The sequence below is a fragment of the Nilaparvata lugens genome, chromosome 3, assembly GCF_014356525.2.
Source record: "Nilaparvata lugens isolate BPH chromosome 3, ASM1435652v1, whole genome shotgun sequence".
In the NCBI taxonomy this organism is placed as follows: Eukaryota; Metazoa; Arthropoda; class Insecta; order Hemiptera; family Delphacidae; genus Nilaparvata; species Nilaparvata lugens.
Window position 1 is genome coordinate 77,845,307 of NC_052506.1, and position 18,266 is coordinate 77,863,572.

At 35.6% G+C, this 18,266-nt stretch overlaps 1 protein-coding gene across 1 annotated transcript; it reads left to right on the plus strand.

The window, feature by feature from the left end:
- Positions 1 to 1,344: 1,344 nt before the first annotated feature.
- On the plus strand, positions 1,345 to 18,160 carry LOC120348831 (39S ribosomal protein L28, mitochondrial-like; the record flags this gene model as incomplete). The annotated part of the gene is given in 5 exon segments (XM_039424701.1): positions 1,345 to 1,636; positions 3,139 to 3,186; positions 9,704 to 9,876; positions 12,094 to 12,352; positions 18,017 to 18,160. Coding segments are annotated over 4 exon segments (612 nt in total), but the record flags the coding sequence as incomplete, so codon positions are not given.
- Positions 18,161 to 18,266: the final 106 nt, after the last annotated feature.

An 18,266-nucleotide genomic window follows, 5' to 3' on the forward strand; every position in this document is an offset into this window, starting at 1 on the left:
CTATTCATTTTTTGAATTTTCTAAATATTATTATTACTGTATTTTTGTTTTGTTGTTTTTATTCATTTTTATAATGAAACTTCTTCTGAATGTTTCTTTCAAATTTTGATGATTGTAATTTCACACTACTTTACAAGAATTCATTAGAAGTAAAATGATGACATGCTGAACTTCTGAAAGCAAACTATTTCTTTTTTTCAATTCTTTATTATCATTATTGTATACAATTTTCGTTTTGTCGTTTATATTATGAGAATCTCACTACATGTTTCTTACAAATTTTGATGATTGTAATTTTACATACTGCATTGACTTATTGATTTAATAAAAAAATATGAACATCTGAAAACAAACTACCGTATTTCCTTCTTTGAATTTTTATATTATTGCATATAATTTTTTTCTGTCGTTTCTATTATGAGACTCTTCATAAATTTGTTTCTCACAAATGTTGATGATTGTAATTTTATGCCTTGGTATTTGAATATTACTCAAGAGAATATACAAAATCTATCTTATTGTTTTTTCATACTACATTTTTACTTATTTTTGGAGGAAAAAATAAATATCTATTATTCTGATTTTAATTTTATATATCATTGACTTATTCCTGAAAATAAAATAAAAATGTATTAAGTTATGCTGAATTTATATTTTCCAGCTCATGATCTTGGTACCTGATCTGATTTCTCAATAGTAAACCGTTCCTAAACTCGTTATGTCCAAATTACAGTTCCAAAATCCATCAATCCAAACTATTTTTCTATTTTCTCACAAAACTCGTGTCACTTGATTTTCTATAGAAGTGTGGAAATTTATTTCATGAATAAACTCCTATGGATGTCTTGTCCAACGTTCAGAGAAATTATAATTCAGAGGACAAGTATAAACTATATCCATAGATTCATATCATTTCACATCTTTTCCGAAAAATAAAATTATTACGCATCTGAAACAAACAGAAATTATAATTCAGAGGACAAGTATAAACTATATCCATAAATTCATATCATTTCACATCTTTTACGAAAAATAAAATTATTACTCATCTGAAACAAACTTTTAAAATTCGTAATCTTAAAATCTTTAAATTCGTATTTGCGCGCCTTTTTTGGAGAACGAAGCTTGGAACAAGGGATTCATAGAGCTACATATTTTGAAAGCAAATTATTCCACCTAGAGCGCTGAGAGCTGCCTACGTCATGGATTAGCTATATATAGTTTGTTTACAACGTCGACAGAGTGGTAAATGGTTTGTTTACAAAGTCGTCCGATCGCTCCGTCGTCCGAGTGGCTGTCTCCCTGTGTTGTAAGTGTACGCTTTTGAACAGCTGATCACCTGATGGTTCTAGCCTTGTAGTTTCGTAAGCAACGGTAGATTTTCAAACAGCTGTAAATTCTGTATTTTGCAAAATTCAAAAGCAAATTTATAGGTTATACACTATAATACAGTGAACGGCCATGAACAGTTGCAATAATTAATAAGAATTGAACAATAATTTGGATTTTGCATTTTTACCAAGAAATAGAAATTTTATAATCAGTTTCAAACTTCTTCAGTTTGGTATTTATGTAAGAGCTGGAATCAATTTCAAACTTTAAGTTGCCGACTATTGAAAGGGCTAGAATCAGTAAGGTTAGTATTATTTGGTATTTCTTCCTCAACTAATTACTATTGCAGTAAATAGAAAGTATGTTTGTATTTTCAAATATCCAATTTCTCGATCAAGTACCAAGCCATTCCTGGGTAGATTGCGTCAGTGAGTACATTTTCAACATTAATAAACACTGTTCAAACAGACCACACTTTACTTGATCACGATAGCAGTGTCACAGATCTGAACCAGGGATCTGTCACCATCCTCGGATTTAGTATGGATTCAAAGCTGACCTGGGAGCATCATATTCTTGGAGTGTGGATGTTGTACCATGCAGTTTTTGGTAGCCGCATACTGTATGGTATCTTGATCTGAGTACATTCCTCACATGCCAGACACATTCTACTGCTCCAGAGGAAAGCTCTTCGAATCATCACATATAACAAGTATGATGCACGTTGCCAGCCTATCTTCTGTAAATTGGGCATTTACACAGTTTGTGGACACTACATCCTGGATTCACTGCTATAATTATTATGTAAAAAGGAACATTACAACGCTACATCGGAGAGAGCAAGTGCACTCCTACAACTTTTGGAAAAGAACAAATTAGAATGTGCCTCGCTGTCAATTATTGTCAAAGGTAAAGGACTGTTTTCCCGTGCTGGCGATGAGGATTTTTACACTTGCCAGAGCCGGTGAGGGCGTGTTCGGTGAACAATACCCTATATCTCAATCAAAGACCAGGCCATTCCTGGATAGATCGCGTCAGTCGGTATATTTCAACATGAATAAAAACACTCGTCAAACAGACCACACTTTACTTGATCATGATGGCAGTCTCACAGTTCACAAGTATCTTCATTAAAGAAGTCATTGATATTATATAAACTCTTTTTTATCAGCCACTTGGATAAGGAGTACCTGAAGATGTTCACCGAACGCTCCCTCACCGGCTCCGGAAGGTGGATAAAAATCCTTAGCGCTAGCACAGGGAAACAGTCCTTCAACTTCGACAAATGACAGTGCGGATTGTGATGGCAGAGGATAGTGTTGACGAATCTGTTTGTGGCTCTTGCCTTGAATTGTTCTCAAATAATGAAAAGTCTATAAATTGCGAGGGTTATTGTATGAAGTGGTTTCATATTAAATGTGTGAAAATAACAACTAATGAATTCAAAAATATTGAAGACCTAAGTAGAAAAGTTTCGTGGTACTGTGACTTGTGCAATTTGAAGGTTAGGGAGACGATTGAAAATTTGAAGTCTACTACTTGTGTTAAGTCTACTTGTGATAATATTGTTTTGGACGATTACTGTGAACAATTAAAACAGGTAAATGCGGTACATCCAAATTTGTCCTTCTCCGAGTTTTGTAGAAGTGCACTTGCCCTCTCCGATGTAGCGTTGTGATGTTACTAATCACCTGTTGTAAGAAAAATGTTAGGTTATAATATTATTTAAACCATGAAAAAATACTGCGAGTCAAAACTGGCATACCCGCTGAACTATTTCTAATTCATTCTTTTTTCTTTTTACAGCATTGATCTAAAATGTCCATCAAGAATGCTCTCTCAAAACTTCCACCGGTAAGTTCAAACCATTGTCATGCATTTCTTAACGTGTAAGGCTCAACTCACACCTACGTGACTCACGTCTAGAAGAGACTCGACTCTGTCTCTTCTCGATGCAGCATGTGTTTTCAAATGATGACGTCGCGAAGACTAGAATCGACTGATCTGAGTATCAACATTTGCAAAAACATGCTGCGTCGAGAAGAGACTACGAGAATTTGAGTCGCGTTAGTTTGCGTTGAGCCTAAATAGTCTGAAAAGACTGCGTGTTTCAGATCTTCATCCAAATTGATTTATTCGTATCTATGTGTCTATCGAGTCTTATTTGTGTAAAGAGCTGTGGGCCTTAAAGCTGATTGACATGCACGTAGCAATTCAAAAAAATCTGGTGTGGTACACTCACACAACTTTCCTTTGAACTGGGAGCCTCATTCTTAAACGACAATAATTTAGAGAAATAACATAATGACGATTGTCGGCAACATAATTATTTGAAACTACGATCAGACTACTGTATATGTGTGTATATAATTGTTTTCAGAGTACTTTTTCCTTTGTGTAAATTGTGAAATCCGATGATTTTTTAAAAGTCGTCAAAACAGCTGTTCTACAGATGAAATATCTCGACTATGTGTTATTTATAGAGTGTGAATTTTTATTTTTTCTATGTGTTATAGACTGCTCTACCTACCTACCTACCTCATGCACGAGAAGGAGGTTACAAAGTCCATTTCTCAAGGATGGGGTGAACCCCCCATTAGTTTCCTAGAAATGAGACTCATGTCAGTTGATAGGGCTTATAAATAGCTATCCATGGTATAAATTTAAAGAAAATCGTTAGAGCCGTTTTTGAGAAAATCATGAAAAACATGGTTTTTTAGTAATTATCCGCCATTTTTTCCGCCATCTTGAATTTAATTTTATTGAATTTCTTATTGTCGGGTCCTCATAGTATAAGGACCTTAAGTTTAAAATTTCAAGTCAATCGGTTAATTAGGAATGGAGTTATCGTGTTCACACACATACACACACACACACACACACACACACACACACACACACACACACACACACACACACAGACCAACACCCAAAAATCATGTTTTTGGACTCAGGGGACCTTGAAACGTATAGAAAACTTGAAATTGGGGTACCTTAATTTTTTTTGGAAAACAATACTTTCCTTACCTATGGTAGTAGGGCAAGGAAAATAATCAAACAGTACAGGTACTCTAAGTGTGATTTTCAGTCTATTATTGTCAGAGCCTCTGACTGCCAAGCATTTCTTCCTTTTCCCCTTTCTTTTATATTAGGGTATGATCAAGGTAACCAAGGTCATCCAAGGGTACCCGCTGATACCCTGACCTCACCCTCCTACCTTACCTGCCCCTAATTATATAGGTGGTAACAAATGAAGTGAAGTGATCACATTGTATGCGTATATATGCAAGCACAGAACTGTAGTGAGTTCCTCGTTATAATGGCAGTGAAGAAAGATAGGAGATCAACGTTGCCGATCCTCTGTCTTGTCAATGCCTTCTATAGACGGTAGCTGATACAACTATATTGATGTAATATTAACTATTTTTAGTGAAATTCGACAATATCTTTGTTTTCTTATTAATATTAACTGTTCAATCTCGTTTAAAATAATCAATTATATTTTATTAAGCAAAAAGTTATATTTCCTAATGAATTTTTATAATTAAGATGGAATATTTTGTTAATTAATTGTTATTCTACATTGTTGAAAGACGATCTGGCAATAGAGCAAAGCGAGAAAGAGATAGCGCTATCCGCTTTATTGAATGATAGACAAGTATAGCAACACTATTGTCAATCGTACACTGCCTTTATAACGTGGACCTCACTAAAGTCTATGGTGCAAGTGCACGCTTGGCCATGGTTTACCAATATTTTAAAAGTTTTTAATTTATTGTGATACATTCTGTGATTCATTTTGAGTATAACATCAACCTTCAAAATTTTCAAATCATTATTCCTGGACCGAAAATCAAGTGACGAAGCAGTGTGTGATTACATAACCTTAACTTTTGGACAACATAAACATTTTATCGAAATTTTTGGAGAAAAATAGTACAGGCTCAGCCTAGTTTTTTTCTCCAATGTCATAAATGTATTATGATTATAGTGTTTTATAGAATAAATGAATGAGAATAGATTAGAATCGACAAACCCTCAGATGAAAAACAAAATCTTGAAAGAGCAATAAGAACAAACACACTGAAAACATGTGCATTTGCTGGTTGCGTTGAGTGTGAGCAGCTACAGGCAAGTCACAACGTGTTTCAATAATTCTTTCCACATTTTGTTTCTCGACTCAGGCTTCTCGCTTTGCTCAGTTGCCACATCGTCTTTTAACAATGTAGAATTTATAATTAATTAACAAAATATTTCATCTCAATTTTGAAAATTCATGATGAAATTATTGAGAAATATAATTGAGGCGGTAGGTCCAATAAGGGCCTATAGGCCTATAAGCCCTTATTGGGGAGAACTCGGAAATGGATTCTCCATAATTTCATCTATATAAATGTGAAGATTTCATTCAAATATCTTTTTTATTGAGGTTGCTATAACTATTATAGCAAACCCACGTTTAAGCCCTTCTTGCAGAGAACAGCTAATTCTCCTTACTCTCGTGGTTTTATTCACTATAACTTGAAATATTACCTATTAAAAGAGTTGCAATTCAGCACAGCAGTAATGTATTATCAAATACAAACCTTGTGGTACACTTGCTGTGTCTAAATCATACTCTCAAGTGTATGAACCTTTCAAATATTTGAAGCAGCTCCCTGAAGAACTTTCTTTGCCTATTGCACCAGCAGTTCCACTTAAAATAGGAAACATCAAAGATGCCAAAGACCTCTATCCGTAGTTGAAACAAGAGACGACAGTTTTATGAAGAGTTTCTTGCGAGAAGGGAAACTAACCAAAAAGCTGATGGACGATTACACAACTTCTCCACTGATTCAGAAGATGAAGAAAATGATGAACCGCTGGCCATGGATGTTTCTTCATAACACATTTACATATTATTTTCAAATGGGATGACACTCATATTTGGGGCATCATTTCAACTAATATTTGGCATCTGGTTTCAAGATTTCATTGAATTATGAAAACTTTTGAAATTTTATTTTTCATGAAGACATATAGTTTTCAGCCCAATTAACAAGATTATATTAAATAGGAATAAATAAATAATTGAATATATTAAAAAGTATTGTATTATTTATTTACGAAATTTACTCATTAAAATAACCAAAGACCTTATTGGGGAGAACAGATTTATAAGCCCTTATTGTATAGAATGTCATAGAGAGTGTTCTCCCCAATAAGGGCTTTCAACATACTTCCATATTATATTAAATTGAAAATGAAGTATCTTGAAATAAATTTTTTTTTTATTAATTTACCATAGAGAACATATTTTCAAAGGAATTGAACCATTCATATTTCAACAATGTTAACCGAATGTTACAAGATATATGTGTAAAAACTTTGGATCTCCATATCTCAGAATGATAGTTTTGAGTACAGCCCTTATTGCACCTACCGCCTCAATTTCTTGCTTAATGAAATATAATTGATTATTTAAAATGAGAATGAACAGTTAATATTACATCAATAAACCTGTATCAGCTACCGTCTATAGAAGGCATTGACAAGACAATGAGGATCGGCAACGTTTTTCTACTATCTTTCTTCACTGCCATTTCAACCTGCACCTCACTTTGGCGACTCTCTTTTGACCGACGATTCCATGAAAATATTTGAATCTATAAACTTGATCTGAGATGAATTAATATCTGATACAATAGACGTAACATAAAAAATTGAGAAGAGAATTGAATAATTGCCTTTACTAAGGGCGGAGTTAGGACTCTCTAGGTCCTTAGGTCCCTCTCTTATGTCTAGGTCCTCTCTGTCCCACAACCCTAATAAGAAAATAAGAATATGGAATATTGCTGGAATAAGACTAGTTGACCGAACGAAGTGAGGTCTAAGATTCAAGTCGACGGTTTGGCATTTCTCTTAATGTTAAAATGTCTATATGTTGCGCATTTACGGCGAAACGCGGTAATAGATTTTCATGAAATTTGACAGGTATGTTCCTTTTTTAATTGCGCGTCGACGTATATACAAGGTTTTTGGAAATTTTGCATCTCAAGGATAATATAAAAGGAAAAAGGAGCCTCCTTCATTCGCCAATATTGAGTAAAAATCAGACTATAGAATTATTCATCATAAATCACCTGACAAGTGATTACACAGATGTGTGGAGAAGCCAGTCTATTACTGTATTTGTTCAATAGTCCAGTCAATATAAACATAAAAAATCTGGTGTGGCGCACTCACACAACTTTCCTTGCCGTTATGAGAATTGATCACCTGACGCTAGTGTTCCCGCGCATCTCAAGTCTACTATTGAAAGATTTGAGCCAGCTGGTAACAGGGCAATCGCTGGAGACACACGAGGTCTGCTATCTCTTCATAGTGAATCATTTAAAAGAATCAACAGTTGCCAACAGTTTGCAATAATTGGATTATCACATTTTCTCGAATTAGCTTATTTTTAATTTTAGGTGAAAATGTTACTGAACATTAATTGTAGAGATTCTCATGCTCAATCTTTTCCGCTCAAATTTTTTGCTTAAATTGTATCTGAAGCCTGATAATTGAGAATCTAAAATCAAACTTTGCATAGATGGGGTCATGATTAGCTCCTGAAATTTTTACAGATATGGGACTTGTGGCAGTTGAAAGAACTTTTTAATAACTATTTTAGGTATAAATTTGATCAAAATCGTTGGAGCCGATTTCTATAAAATCACGAAAACCCCTGTTTTTGAAAACATTTTCGCCATTTTAGCCGCCATCTTGAATTGCATTTGATAGAAATTGTTCCTGTCGGATCCTTATAGGGGAAGAACCTTAAGTTCCAAATTTCAAGTCATTCCGTTGGTTGAGAGATGAGATATCGTGTACACACACACACACACACACACCACACACACACACACACACACACACACACACACACACACACACACACATACAGACCAATACCCAAAAACCACTTTTTTAGACTCAGGGGACCTTGAAACATATAGAAATTTAGAAATTGGGGTACCTTAATTTTTTTCGGAAAGCAATACTTTCCTTACCTATGGTAATAGGGCAAGGAAAGTAAAAAGGGGGTGTGCTTGCAATTTATATTGTAGTTCTGATTTCTTAATATATTATTTGGGTGCATAAGAGAAGTCCAGAACCAATTTCTTCATGCAAAATTTCCTTGTGTTAGATACAGGGTGGCCCAAAAACCTCGTATTTTCGTCTCATTTTCCAGTTTTCAGCTATTTCTGCCAAATCTAGTAATCTGACAGAAAAATCTGCTCTCGCCGATTATTTTCTATTTTTTTATAACTTAATCCTTATAGATTCTATTAGATTGAACGGAAGTTGACAAACCAATATGTTCATCATGTGCATGATAAGTTATGTTCAATCTAATATAATCTATAATATAAAAGGATTGTGTTATTAACATTTTTTTAATAAATTAGGTCTAATCGCAGCTTTAAGGTTTTTGGTTTCAATATTTTGTTTTGCAGTCATGGTACATCATGGTACATGCCCATCAGTATCAATATTCTCACATTCGAAAAAACTAATTTAATAGGTGAATAAAAATAAACAAATGAACTAAAATAATGCTGGAAAAATTATAATATTTTTGATTCTAAAAATTAATTTTCATCAGATAGAAAGATCATCACGGAACTGGATGAATGGTATCATATGGAATACAAATTCAAACGTGAACTGAGTTTGTTAACATTTAAAACAATTGACATCATGTACTTGTGGATGCGAATACTGCGTGAGGTCTAGTGTTCACAGAACTACTAGTACTTCTGTGAACAGTAGACCTCACGCAGTATTCGCATCCACAAGTAACTGATTGAAACTATAGACCTCATGGAAATACAGCAATAGACTGGCTTCTCCACACATCTGTGTAATCACTTGTCAGCTGATTTATGATGAATAATTCTATAGTCTGATTTTTACTCTAATATTGGCGTATGAAGGAGGCTCCTTTTTCCTTTTATATTATCCTTGAAATGCAAAATTTCCAAAAACCTTGTATATACGCACAATTGAAAAAGGAACATACCTGTCAAATTTAATGAAAATCTATTACCGCGTTTCGCCGTAAATGCACAACATATAAACATTGAAACATTAAGAGAAATGCCAAACCGTCGACTTGAAACGTAGACCTCACTTCGCTCGGTCAAATATATAAAGAGAGATCTTATTTTCTTCCATTATAACGTGGACCTCACTATAGCGCTATTATAACAGTACAGAGTTTCACACTGATCTTATATTTGTATCTTTTATTTGTCTCTATGACGAAGTGTTGTAAACTTTGTGTTTTATGATAATAGATGATTATTGATTGTTTGATTGACGTTAAAATTTATTGTTTCGACAGGTAAATAGACTGTACAAGTTTGATAAGCCTACCATCTTGGACTCAGACCTGTACAAAAGATTGCCGGACGCCTACAAGAAGTTCTACAAAGAATGGCGGATGACCTTGCCCAGTCCAGTGCATTATGTACCCAAGCAAGGAAAGTGGGAGAAGAATCCTAAAACTGGCGTAATGTAAGTGTTTCAATCTACCGTAAGACCGGTTACACAAAAAACAAACAAAACCTACTCTAGAACATGGTACTCCATAGTGGAGTAGGTCAATTTCCACACAGAGAACACTAAACATGTAGAGGACACATTATAAGAAACTAGTCTTCAGGCTCGCTACGCTCGCCATATCCGTCTAGCCAGGGGGCTCTGCCCCCTGGACCCCCGACTGGATCGTCCAAAAATGAGATCAGCGGGCTCGCTTCGCTCGCCTGCATTTTTCATTTGAGCATACTTCATTCCATCAGAAAGTCAAAGTACTGAGAAAACGCAGAAAAGCTGAGAAAAACGCTGATTTTGGGCGTATCTTTGATGAAATATAATGGTGCGTACAGACTTTCGCTCTGCTCCGCAACCGAACATCACTCCAGCAGAGCGAATGATGATCGACCGGGGAGCAAGAGTGGTTCGACCGGGGAACGCGAGAAGATCTAACATCTTCCGTAACGTTCATGATGGGTGCGACTGCAGAGGGGGCGGGGGCGTATATGTGTACGAAGCTTTAAAGTCACCTCATCACAAAGTTTTTTAAACCCTAGCTAAACCTCTGTACCAAATTTGAACATTTTCTGTCTATTAGTTGATGAAAGAACTGAGAAAACGCAAAAAAACGCTAATTTTGGTCGTATCTTTGGCGTTATTTTAAAACACAACATTATTAAACCCCAGCTGAGCTTCTGTAGTAAATTTAAAGCTGAGAAAGCGCAAAAAAAACGCTAACTTTGGGCGTATTTTTGACGTTATTACAAATAACTTCTAACACAACATTATTACACCCTAGCTGAGCTTTTGTACTAAATTTGAACATTTTCTGTTCATTTGTTCTCAATAAAGCTGAGAAAACGCTGAAAACGCAGATTTTGGGCGTATCTTTGGAAATGTTTCCAAATCCGTTCTTAATGCGCTTCTAAAGGGCCAACTGAACATACCTACCAATTTTTTGGTAGTTTCTTTTAAAAGCCAAACCGGTTTTTGGTCCAGTAGATTTTTAGCTCTGCGAGTGAGTGAGTGAGTCAGTCAGTCAGTGAGTGAGTGCCATTCCGCTTTTATATATATAGATTTATGAAACTAACTATTGTATGTAATTGTAAACTATTTTCTGTAATTGATGTAGTAGTTGTAGTTTTTTGGGAAAAAACATTTATTTATTTATTTAAACGATACTGCAGGCATGTCAAGCGAATTTATACAAGCTTAATCTCAACGCTTCTTTCTCATTTTTCTATTTATTTGTTTTCCCATTCTATCTCATTTTCCCATTTGTAGGTTATATTTTGTCTTTAAGAATCAATTTGACAAACATGTTTAACATCTACTCGAATCAACAAAACTTGAAGAAGGGTCTACATTGGTAGAGTGGACCCGTTCTTGTAAACTTGACTTCGAGTGTGCAAAATACATTCATTTTATAGAAAACTCGAAATCAAGTAAACGTTACCATAGAGAAACAATAGCGTAAGTAGATATCCCATGGTATAGGGCGTTTATGTTGCAACTTTTACTGATATTTCAAGCCGATAGTCCACGTAGTTTTTACCCGTGAAGCTGTATGACGCTGGTAGTCTCTAATACTGAGCCGGTCATACACTCTCGCCCCAACAAAACAGTGAAAATCGACAGTAATCGGCTTGAGATATCAGTAAAAGTTGCAACATAAATGCCCCATACCATGGGATATCTACTTATGCTATTGTTTCTCTATGATGTTACTAATGTAAACGCTCCTTAATGACAGTCAAACTTTTTCTTGTGACTTGAGTAATTCAAAAATGTGAAAGTAACACATAACCTAGCTACATTTTCGACTGTTGTAAAAATTAGAATGTTAGGTTAGGTTAGGTTAAGGTTGTGGTTAGGTTAGGTTAGGTTCCATTAAAATGGAACCGTTTTGGGCTCATAAGCCTGTGGTACTTTTCTGGAAATTGTGTTTTTTTTAATGATTGAATAAATAAATACAAACCATCAACAAGATATTATGTTTAATTTTTGTCTATGTTTATTTTGTATTAATGTTGATAATTCATGAAGTGCAAACATAACCTATTTTTGGACAATTTCTATCTAAATTTTGGAAAGGAACAGTTTTGGTCTTCAAGCCTGTTATTCCTTCCCCAATCATTCATAGTTGAGAATTATATTGTATATGTATCAATGTATAAATAAATAATATATTTTTTGCAGTACACCGGTACAGAACATCCCGATACTGCCAGTGTTTCCGCGGGAGTCGAACCAGGGTCTGTGGGGCGGCGAAGGCGTGGTGAAGGGCTACGTGAAGCCGGGCAAGTATGCCGAGAAGTCGGTCAAACTGTGGTTTCCCATCCTGAAGCGATCGGTCATCCACAGTGAGGTGCTCGACAAACGTATGACCACAATCGTCACTCAGCGCACCATCGATCTCATTATCGATCATCATGGTCTCGATCACTACTTGCTAAAGGTCGATCAATACTTTTATTCTATCAAACAATCAAACAATCATAATTTTTAGTGAAATATCTATGTCTATTGAGATTTGTTACATACAGGGTGGGTGAAAAGTCTGATAACAGCTTAATATCGGTTTCGTATTTAGTGTTATCATTTTATTGTAGCTTGAGAGTCTTAAACTGAGCCTCTACTGTTACTTGTGGTTGCGCAGTTACACTTTCTTTGTAATCTAGCGCATGCGTTCAGTGGAAGCGTCCCTGGTTTTGCATTCGTAGTAAGTGACCGTCAGGAGAAACTTCTAAACCGCTCTCGTTATAACCTCTTATTATTACCAGTATTGTGGAAAACCACATTTAATTCTTATTATGATAAATTATTATACCGGCCGTGACAAACCGTATCTCATACCTCAATCCTTCCCGCAATATTGTTTGACCTTTTACCTCAAATAGTGAAATACCTAAAAGTGCTTCAAGACATTTATCATCGACGCTACACCAACGAACCAACGCTTCAACTACATATGGTGAAAAGGAACAATATCAAGGTATTTAGATTCATTTATAAATTTCATCATTTTTATCCTCGCATCGCGTTTTGTGGTTTCCTCACCCCTTCCTCTGATCCTCCATTTTAATACAGTCTTATTCTCTACTCCTTTTATTTCTTCAATATCCTCAATCCCGAACAATATCTCATACACAAAGGTAATTTGATGGTGGGTGTGATTGGGGATCCTATTCAAATTGAAAATATCACTTTACTATGACTTCAAAAATCTGGTCCGCCATCTTGGATCCGCCATATTGAAAACAACTTTATTTTTTTAAATAGGAAGGTGGTCATGCGATAGACCTACATGATTTCGTTACGAAATTTCAAGAAAAAATGAATGGTGCAAGCCGCACATCGATATCTCAAACCGTTCAGAAGATATTCACATTATTAATCAATACTATTGAAAGCAGAAACAAGAGAAAAAGTATGAGAACGGCTTAGTATCTCATAAAAGATTGTGATTCCAAGGTGGGTTTGATTGGGAATCCCTCTTAAATTGAAAATACTACTTTACTATGACTTGAAAAAATCTGGCCGCCATCATGCGATACATTATTTCGATATTTCGACATTATAGGAAGGTAGTCATGCGATAGGCCTACATGATTTCGATACGAAATTTCAAGAAAAAATGAATGGTGAAAACCGCACATCGATATCTCAACCCATTCAGAAGATATTCACATTATTAATCAATACCACTTATGTATTTCATTAACTGATATGCATGATATTGATCAATAATGTGAATATCTTCTGAACGGTTTGCGATATCGATATGCGGTTTTTGCCATTCTTTTTTTCTTGAAATTTCGTATCGAAATCATGTATCGCATGACCCTTCCTATTAAAAAAAATAAAATTGCATTCAATATGGCGGACCAGATTTTTGAAGTAATAGTAAAGTAGTATTCTCAATTTGAGTAGGATTCCCAATCAAACCCACCTTGGAATCACAATCTTTTATGAGATACTAAGCCGTTCTCATATTTTTTCTCTTGTTTCTGCTTTCAATAGTATTGATTATGTGAATATCTTCTGAACGGTTTGAGATATCGATATGCGGCTTGCACCATTAATTTTTTCTTGAAATTTCGTATCGAAATCATGTAGGTCTATCGCATGACCACCTTCCTATTAAAAAAAAAATAAAGTTGCTTTCAATATGGCGGATCCAAGATGGCGGACCAGATTTCCCAATCAAACCCACCGTCAAATAACCTTTGTGTATGAGATATCAAGCCGTTCTCGGACTTTTCACCCACTCTGTATACCAGGTGCGGCAGCAAAACTTCCTTTTTTAAAGTGAACGCCATTTAGTCAGCTGATGTCGTAGTAGAGCAAAATTGGTGTAGCTAGAGAGGTCAGACTTTAAAGTTTTCTTCGCGACATGTTCAGTCACTATCATGCTTTGCAACAATTAGAAGCGTGCATTTTCAAATAAAAACACACATATGTTGTCAAATTCTACACAGTTTTATTTGGTACAGGCTGACTATCAGTCAGCTTGAAAATGTAACCTGTGAGGTCACGAAACCATGGTAAATAAATCTGTGTAGAATTTGACAAGATATGTGTGTTTTTATTTCATTATGGAACAGTTCTACAATATTGACAGTGACTCAGTCGAAGCGTGCATTTGCCGTTGAGACTTATTTTTCGAGCGGATGTTCTGTGATCACAACCCAGAACCCTCACAACCCTCGAAATCGCTTTGATTTAGTCCGTTTGGCTACTGTCACGGACCGAAATAGTATATTTCGCACCTAGAGCAGAAAATGAGATTTTTCCAGCTCGAAATCGGTTTTCAAGTCCGAGGCCGTAGGCCGAGGACTAGAGAAGATTGAGAGCTGGAAAAACATTTTTGCCCGTGGTGCGAACGATATTTTTCGCCACACTACAGGTATTGCTGACAAAATAAATAAAGAATACAAAATGAAGAATACTCGTTAAGCTATCGTACCTATCTCTTGATTTTAGTGGTAGAAGATTTGCAGTCAGGATTTCAGATTCTTCTAAAATTTCACTTGGAATACCACAGTCATCTTCAAGCATTTTTGAAAATTCGGAATGCACTAATCAACAATAAATAATTGAATAAAACTGGTTGCGAAGCGAATTAGTTTGATTCGAAACTGGAACTGAAATCATGGCGACTTCAGCTGATGATGAAAGTGGACACTCGCCCGATCTAGCGGATGACTTATTAACTACTTCCATGAGCGGCTGGAAAGAGACAACTTTTTGGCCTAGACCGGAAAAGAAACCCTTTTCTGACGTCGTCTGCAAACAAGGTCTTTCAGATCTACGTAGGGACTGGAAAACAGCTGCTTTCTGTGCAGTGTGGCGAAAATCAATTATTACGTGGGTCACTACGTTTAGATAACTGCAAGTGTGACAAGACGAAGAACAGGAGTCCCTCGGCCCATTAGGTCACCTGAGAGCATTGAGGCAGTGAGAGTTTCAATGTTGCGATCACCACAGCGTTCTGCGCGTAAACATGCTTCTGCTCTTGAACTTTCCAATCCTCCTGTGAGACAAATTCTCCATGATAATCTTAATTTTCATCCATACTAGATGGCAATTGTGCAGGAACTCTCTGAACGTGACTTCAATTGAGGACCACTATCCAGGACGCCTCATCTCAATTAGGAGCGACTTCGAGTGGCCAGCCCGATCTCCCGATTTGAACCCTTGTGATTTTTTAAAATTCCTTGTTTATCTTTATGTGAACCGTTCAAGGACCCTACAAGATTTGATGACCAATATTAGGGAAAAAAATTGCCAACATAACGCCTGCAAAGCTGGCAGGAGTCATGACACACGCCAAACTCAGTGTATGGAGAATGGGGGATTTGATATGATAGGACCTGATTTGATATTCAAAACTAAATAAAACAAAACTTTATAATTTAAGTGTCTACATTACAAAAGATGAACACAAACATTCTGATTTAAACAAAGAATTTTATTTACTTTTGAAAAAAGGAAGTTTTGCTGCCGCACTCTGTATAATTACGAGGGTCATTTTTTCGACCTCAAAGTCACCAGCCCACCAAAATTTCAAATTCAAATTTTATTTATTCAAACTCACAATAATAACATTCAGAATCAATAAGAAAAACAAAACACTCAGCTCAGTAAGATAAAAAATAAATAATGCAAGATTAATAAAATAAATACTGGTATGTTTTATTAGAAATACTTTACTAATCTAATTACTATCGATCATAATGGTTTCGATCACTACTTGCTGAAGGTCGATCAATAAATACTTCTTTTATCATCAAACAATCGTAATTTTTAGTGAAATATTTATATCTATTGAGAATTATTACATAGAATTATTAGTCCCCGTTTGAGAGAATTCCAATTCAAGAGTTGTGAGCTTTAGATGCTGAATAACGAAGAGATACTGTGGATTCAAGTCCATCTTGATGACGGATGACTCGGGATTGGCTTGAATGAGTTCAACCTCTTCGACTAAGGCTCAACTCACACTTACGCGACTCAAGTCGAGAAGAGACTGCGACGCAGCATGTGTTTCCAAATGGCGACACTCAGACCAGTCGATTCTAGTCTCCGCGACCTCACGACTGTGAGACTGAGTCGAGCGTCGAGTCGACATGTTGGTCGAGCCTCGACTTGAGTTGGTAGTACCGTGCATTTTTAATGAAAGTGATGTTTTATCATTTTAGATTAACTCAATAATAAGAATTAGATAAGACAATATATTCATAATAATTATTATAAAATTTGTTACATGCTAAGTAGTGACTAATTAGATCGTATATTTTTAATAATGTGAGGTTAGAAAATGGAGTAGCATGGAACTGAAGTAGTTCATTTCATTTTGTGTTCAATCATCTAGTTTTTTCGAATATTAATTTAAACGTGGACTGCGAATACGCCCCGTTCCGGAAAGCCAATTTTCTGACTCCAGCAGTTTAAGTTCTAGGGAGCCGGCCCTAAGTGAGTTCCAATACGATCCACATGAATGACGATCCTCCATCTGAATGTATGTACGAAGGTGGACCAGATAAGACGAAAAGGTTATCTGATGACTGTCTCGGCCAATGGCCCATATGAATAAAACCAGAGAAAATGCTCATGAGCAAACGCATGGAGCATAAGGTTTTGCTCATGAGCATTCGCTCATTTCTATATGAATAAACTTTACCTTATGCTCCTGAATTCTGGAGCAAATGCTCACGTATTTTAAAGATTTTTCATCAGCTGATTCGCCTTTGTGGCCTTACTTTGTTTTTATAGCTCACGTAAGTGCTAAATATGCAAGTTAGGAGACACCGCTTGTGTTTGCGTCGTCTGCTCTGTTTTCTATTTATGAATTGAGTTCTAGGTTAGTTGAGTTTAGAATTCTGAAATAATAGCGTGAAAAAATGTCATCTCTATAATAATCTTTAGCATATCTTATAATACCTATCAATAGCCTTCTTATAATCGTCTACACTCTCATCTTTTTAAATGCCTATTTCCTATTCTGTGATGGTTATCTTTATATCGGATAGGTATCTTTTGTATTCATCCTTTTGCAGGAATAATGGTGATATATATCATGGTTGAATCTAAAAAGATTTTTATAGTTTTCAACTATTGGTTGTGATCGTGTTTGGTATAGTTCCTCTTACTCACACGAATTAGTTGAGCCATTTTACTATAAGCAAAAGGTGAAAAGCTGCTCCAGAGTAGACTCACCTTTTTTGAAGCATTTGCTTCGAAAGTTGAGCAAATGCTCTAGTTTATAAACACAATTTTGAGCAAAAGCTTTTACTATTTTTTTGATGAGCATGAGCAAAAGGTTTTGCTCACGTTTATTCATAGAAAATGAAGCAAATGCTCCATATTTTAGAAGTATAAGCAAATGCTCAACTTTATTCATATGGCCCAATGTGTATGTACAAGGAAGAGCCCATGGAAATCGTCCACTATTCTTCTTTTCAAGATTCCAATTTCCTTCAAATGAGAATATAAATGTGATGTCCAGGAATCTGTTTCATAGAGCTTCCAGTAAATGTTTCCAAAAAATATTGAGTAAATCGTTCTTGAAACATTTCTCCATGCTCGGTATTTTGAATGTTGTTTTGTATTGTTTCAGACTCGAGCGTGTGATATCCAGTCAGAGTTGGGCTTGAAGTTGAAGAGAAAGATCCTGATGGCGTTGTTCTACAAAACCCTCTACAAAGATGATCCTATAAAACAGGAGGAGATCTACAATAAGTACAAACACTACTTGAAAGATGTGAGTACCTGTAAGTTAGTGGGGTATCATAATTGAAACTAAGTTTAGTATTAGCAATTTTGTATGTATAATACAGAGTTATCATAAAATAATGGTGCGGTTTCGA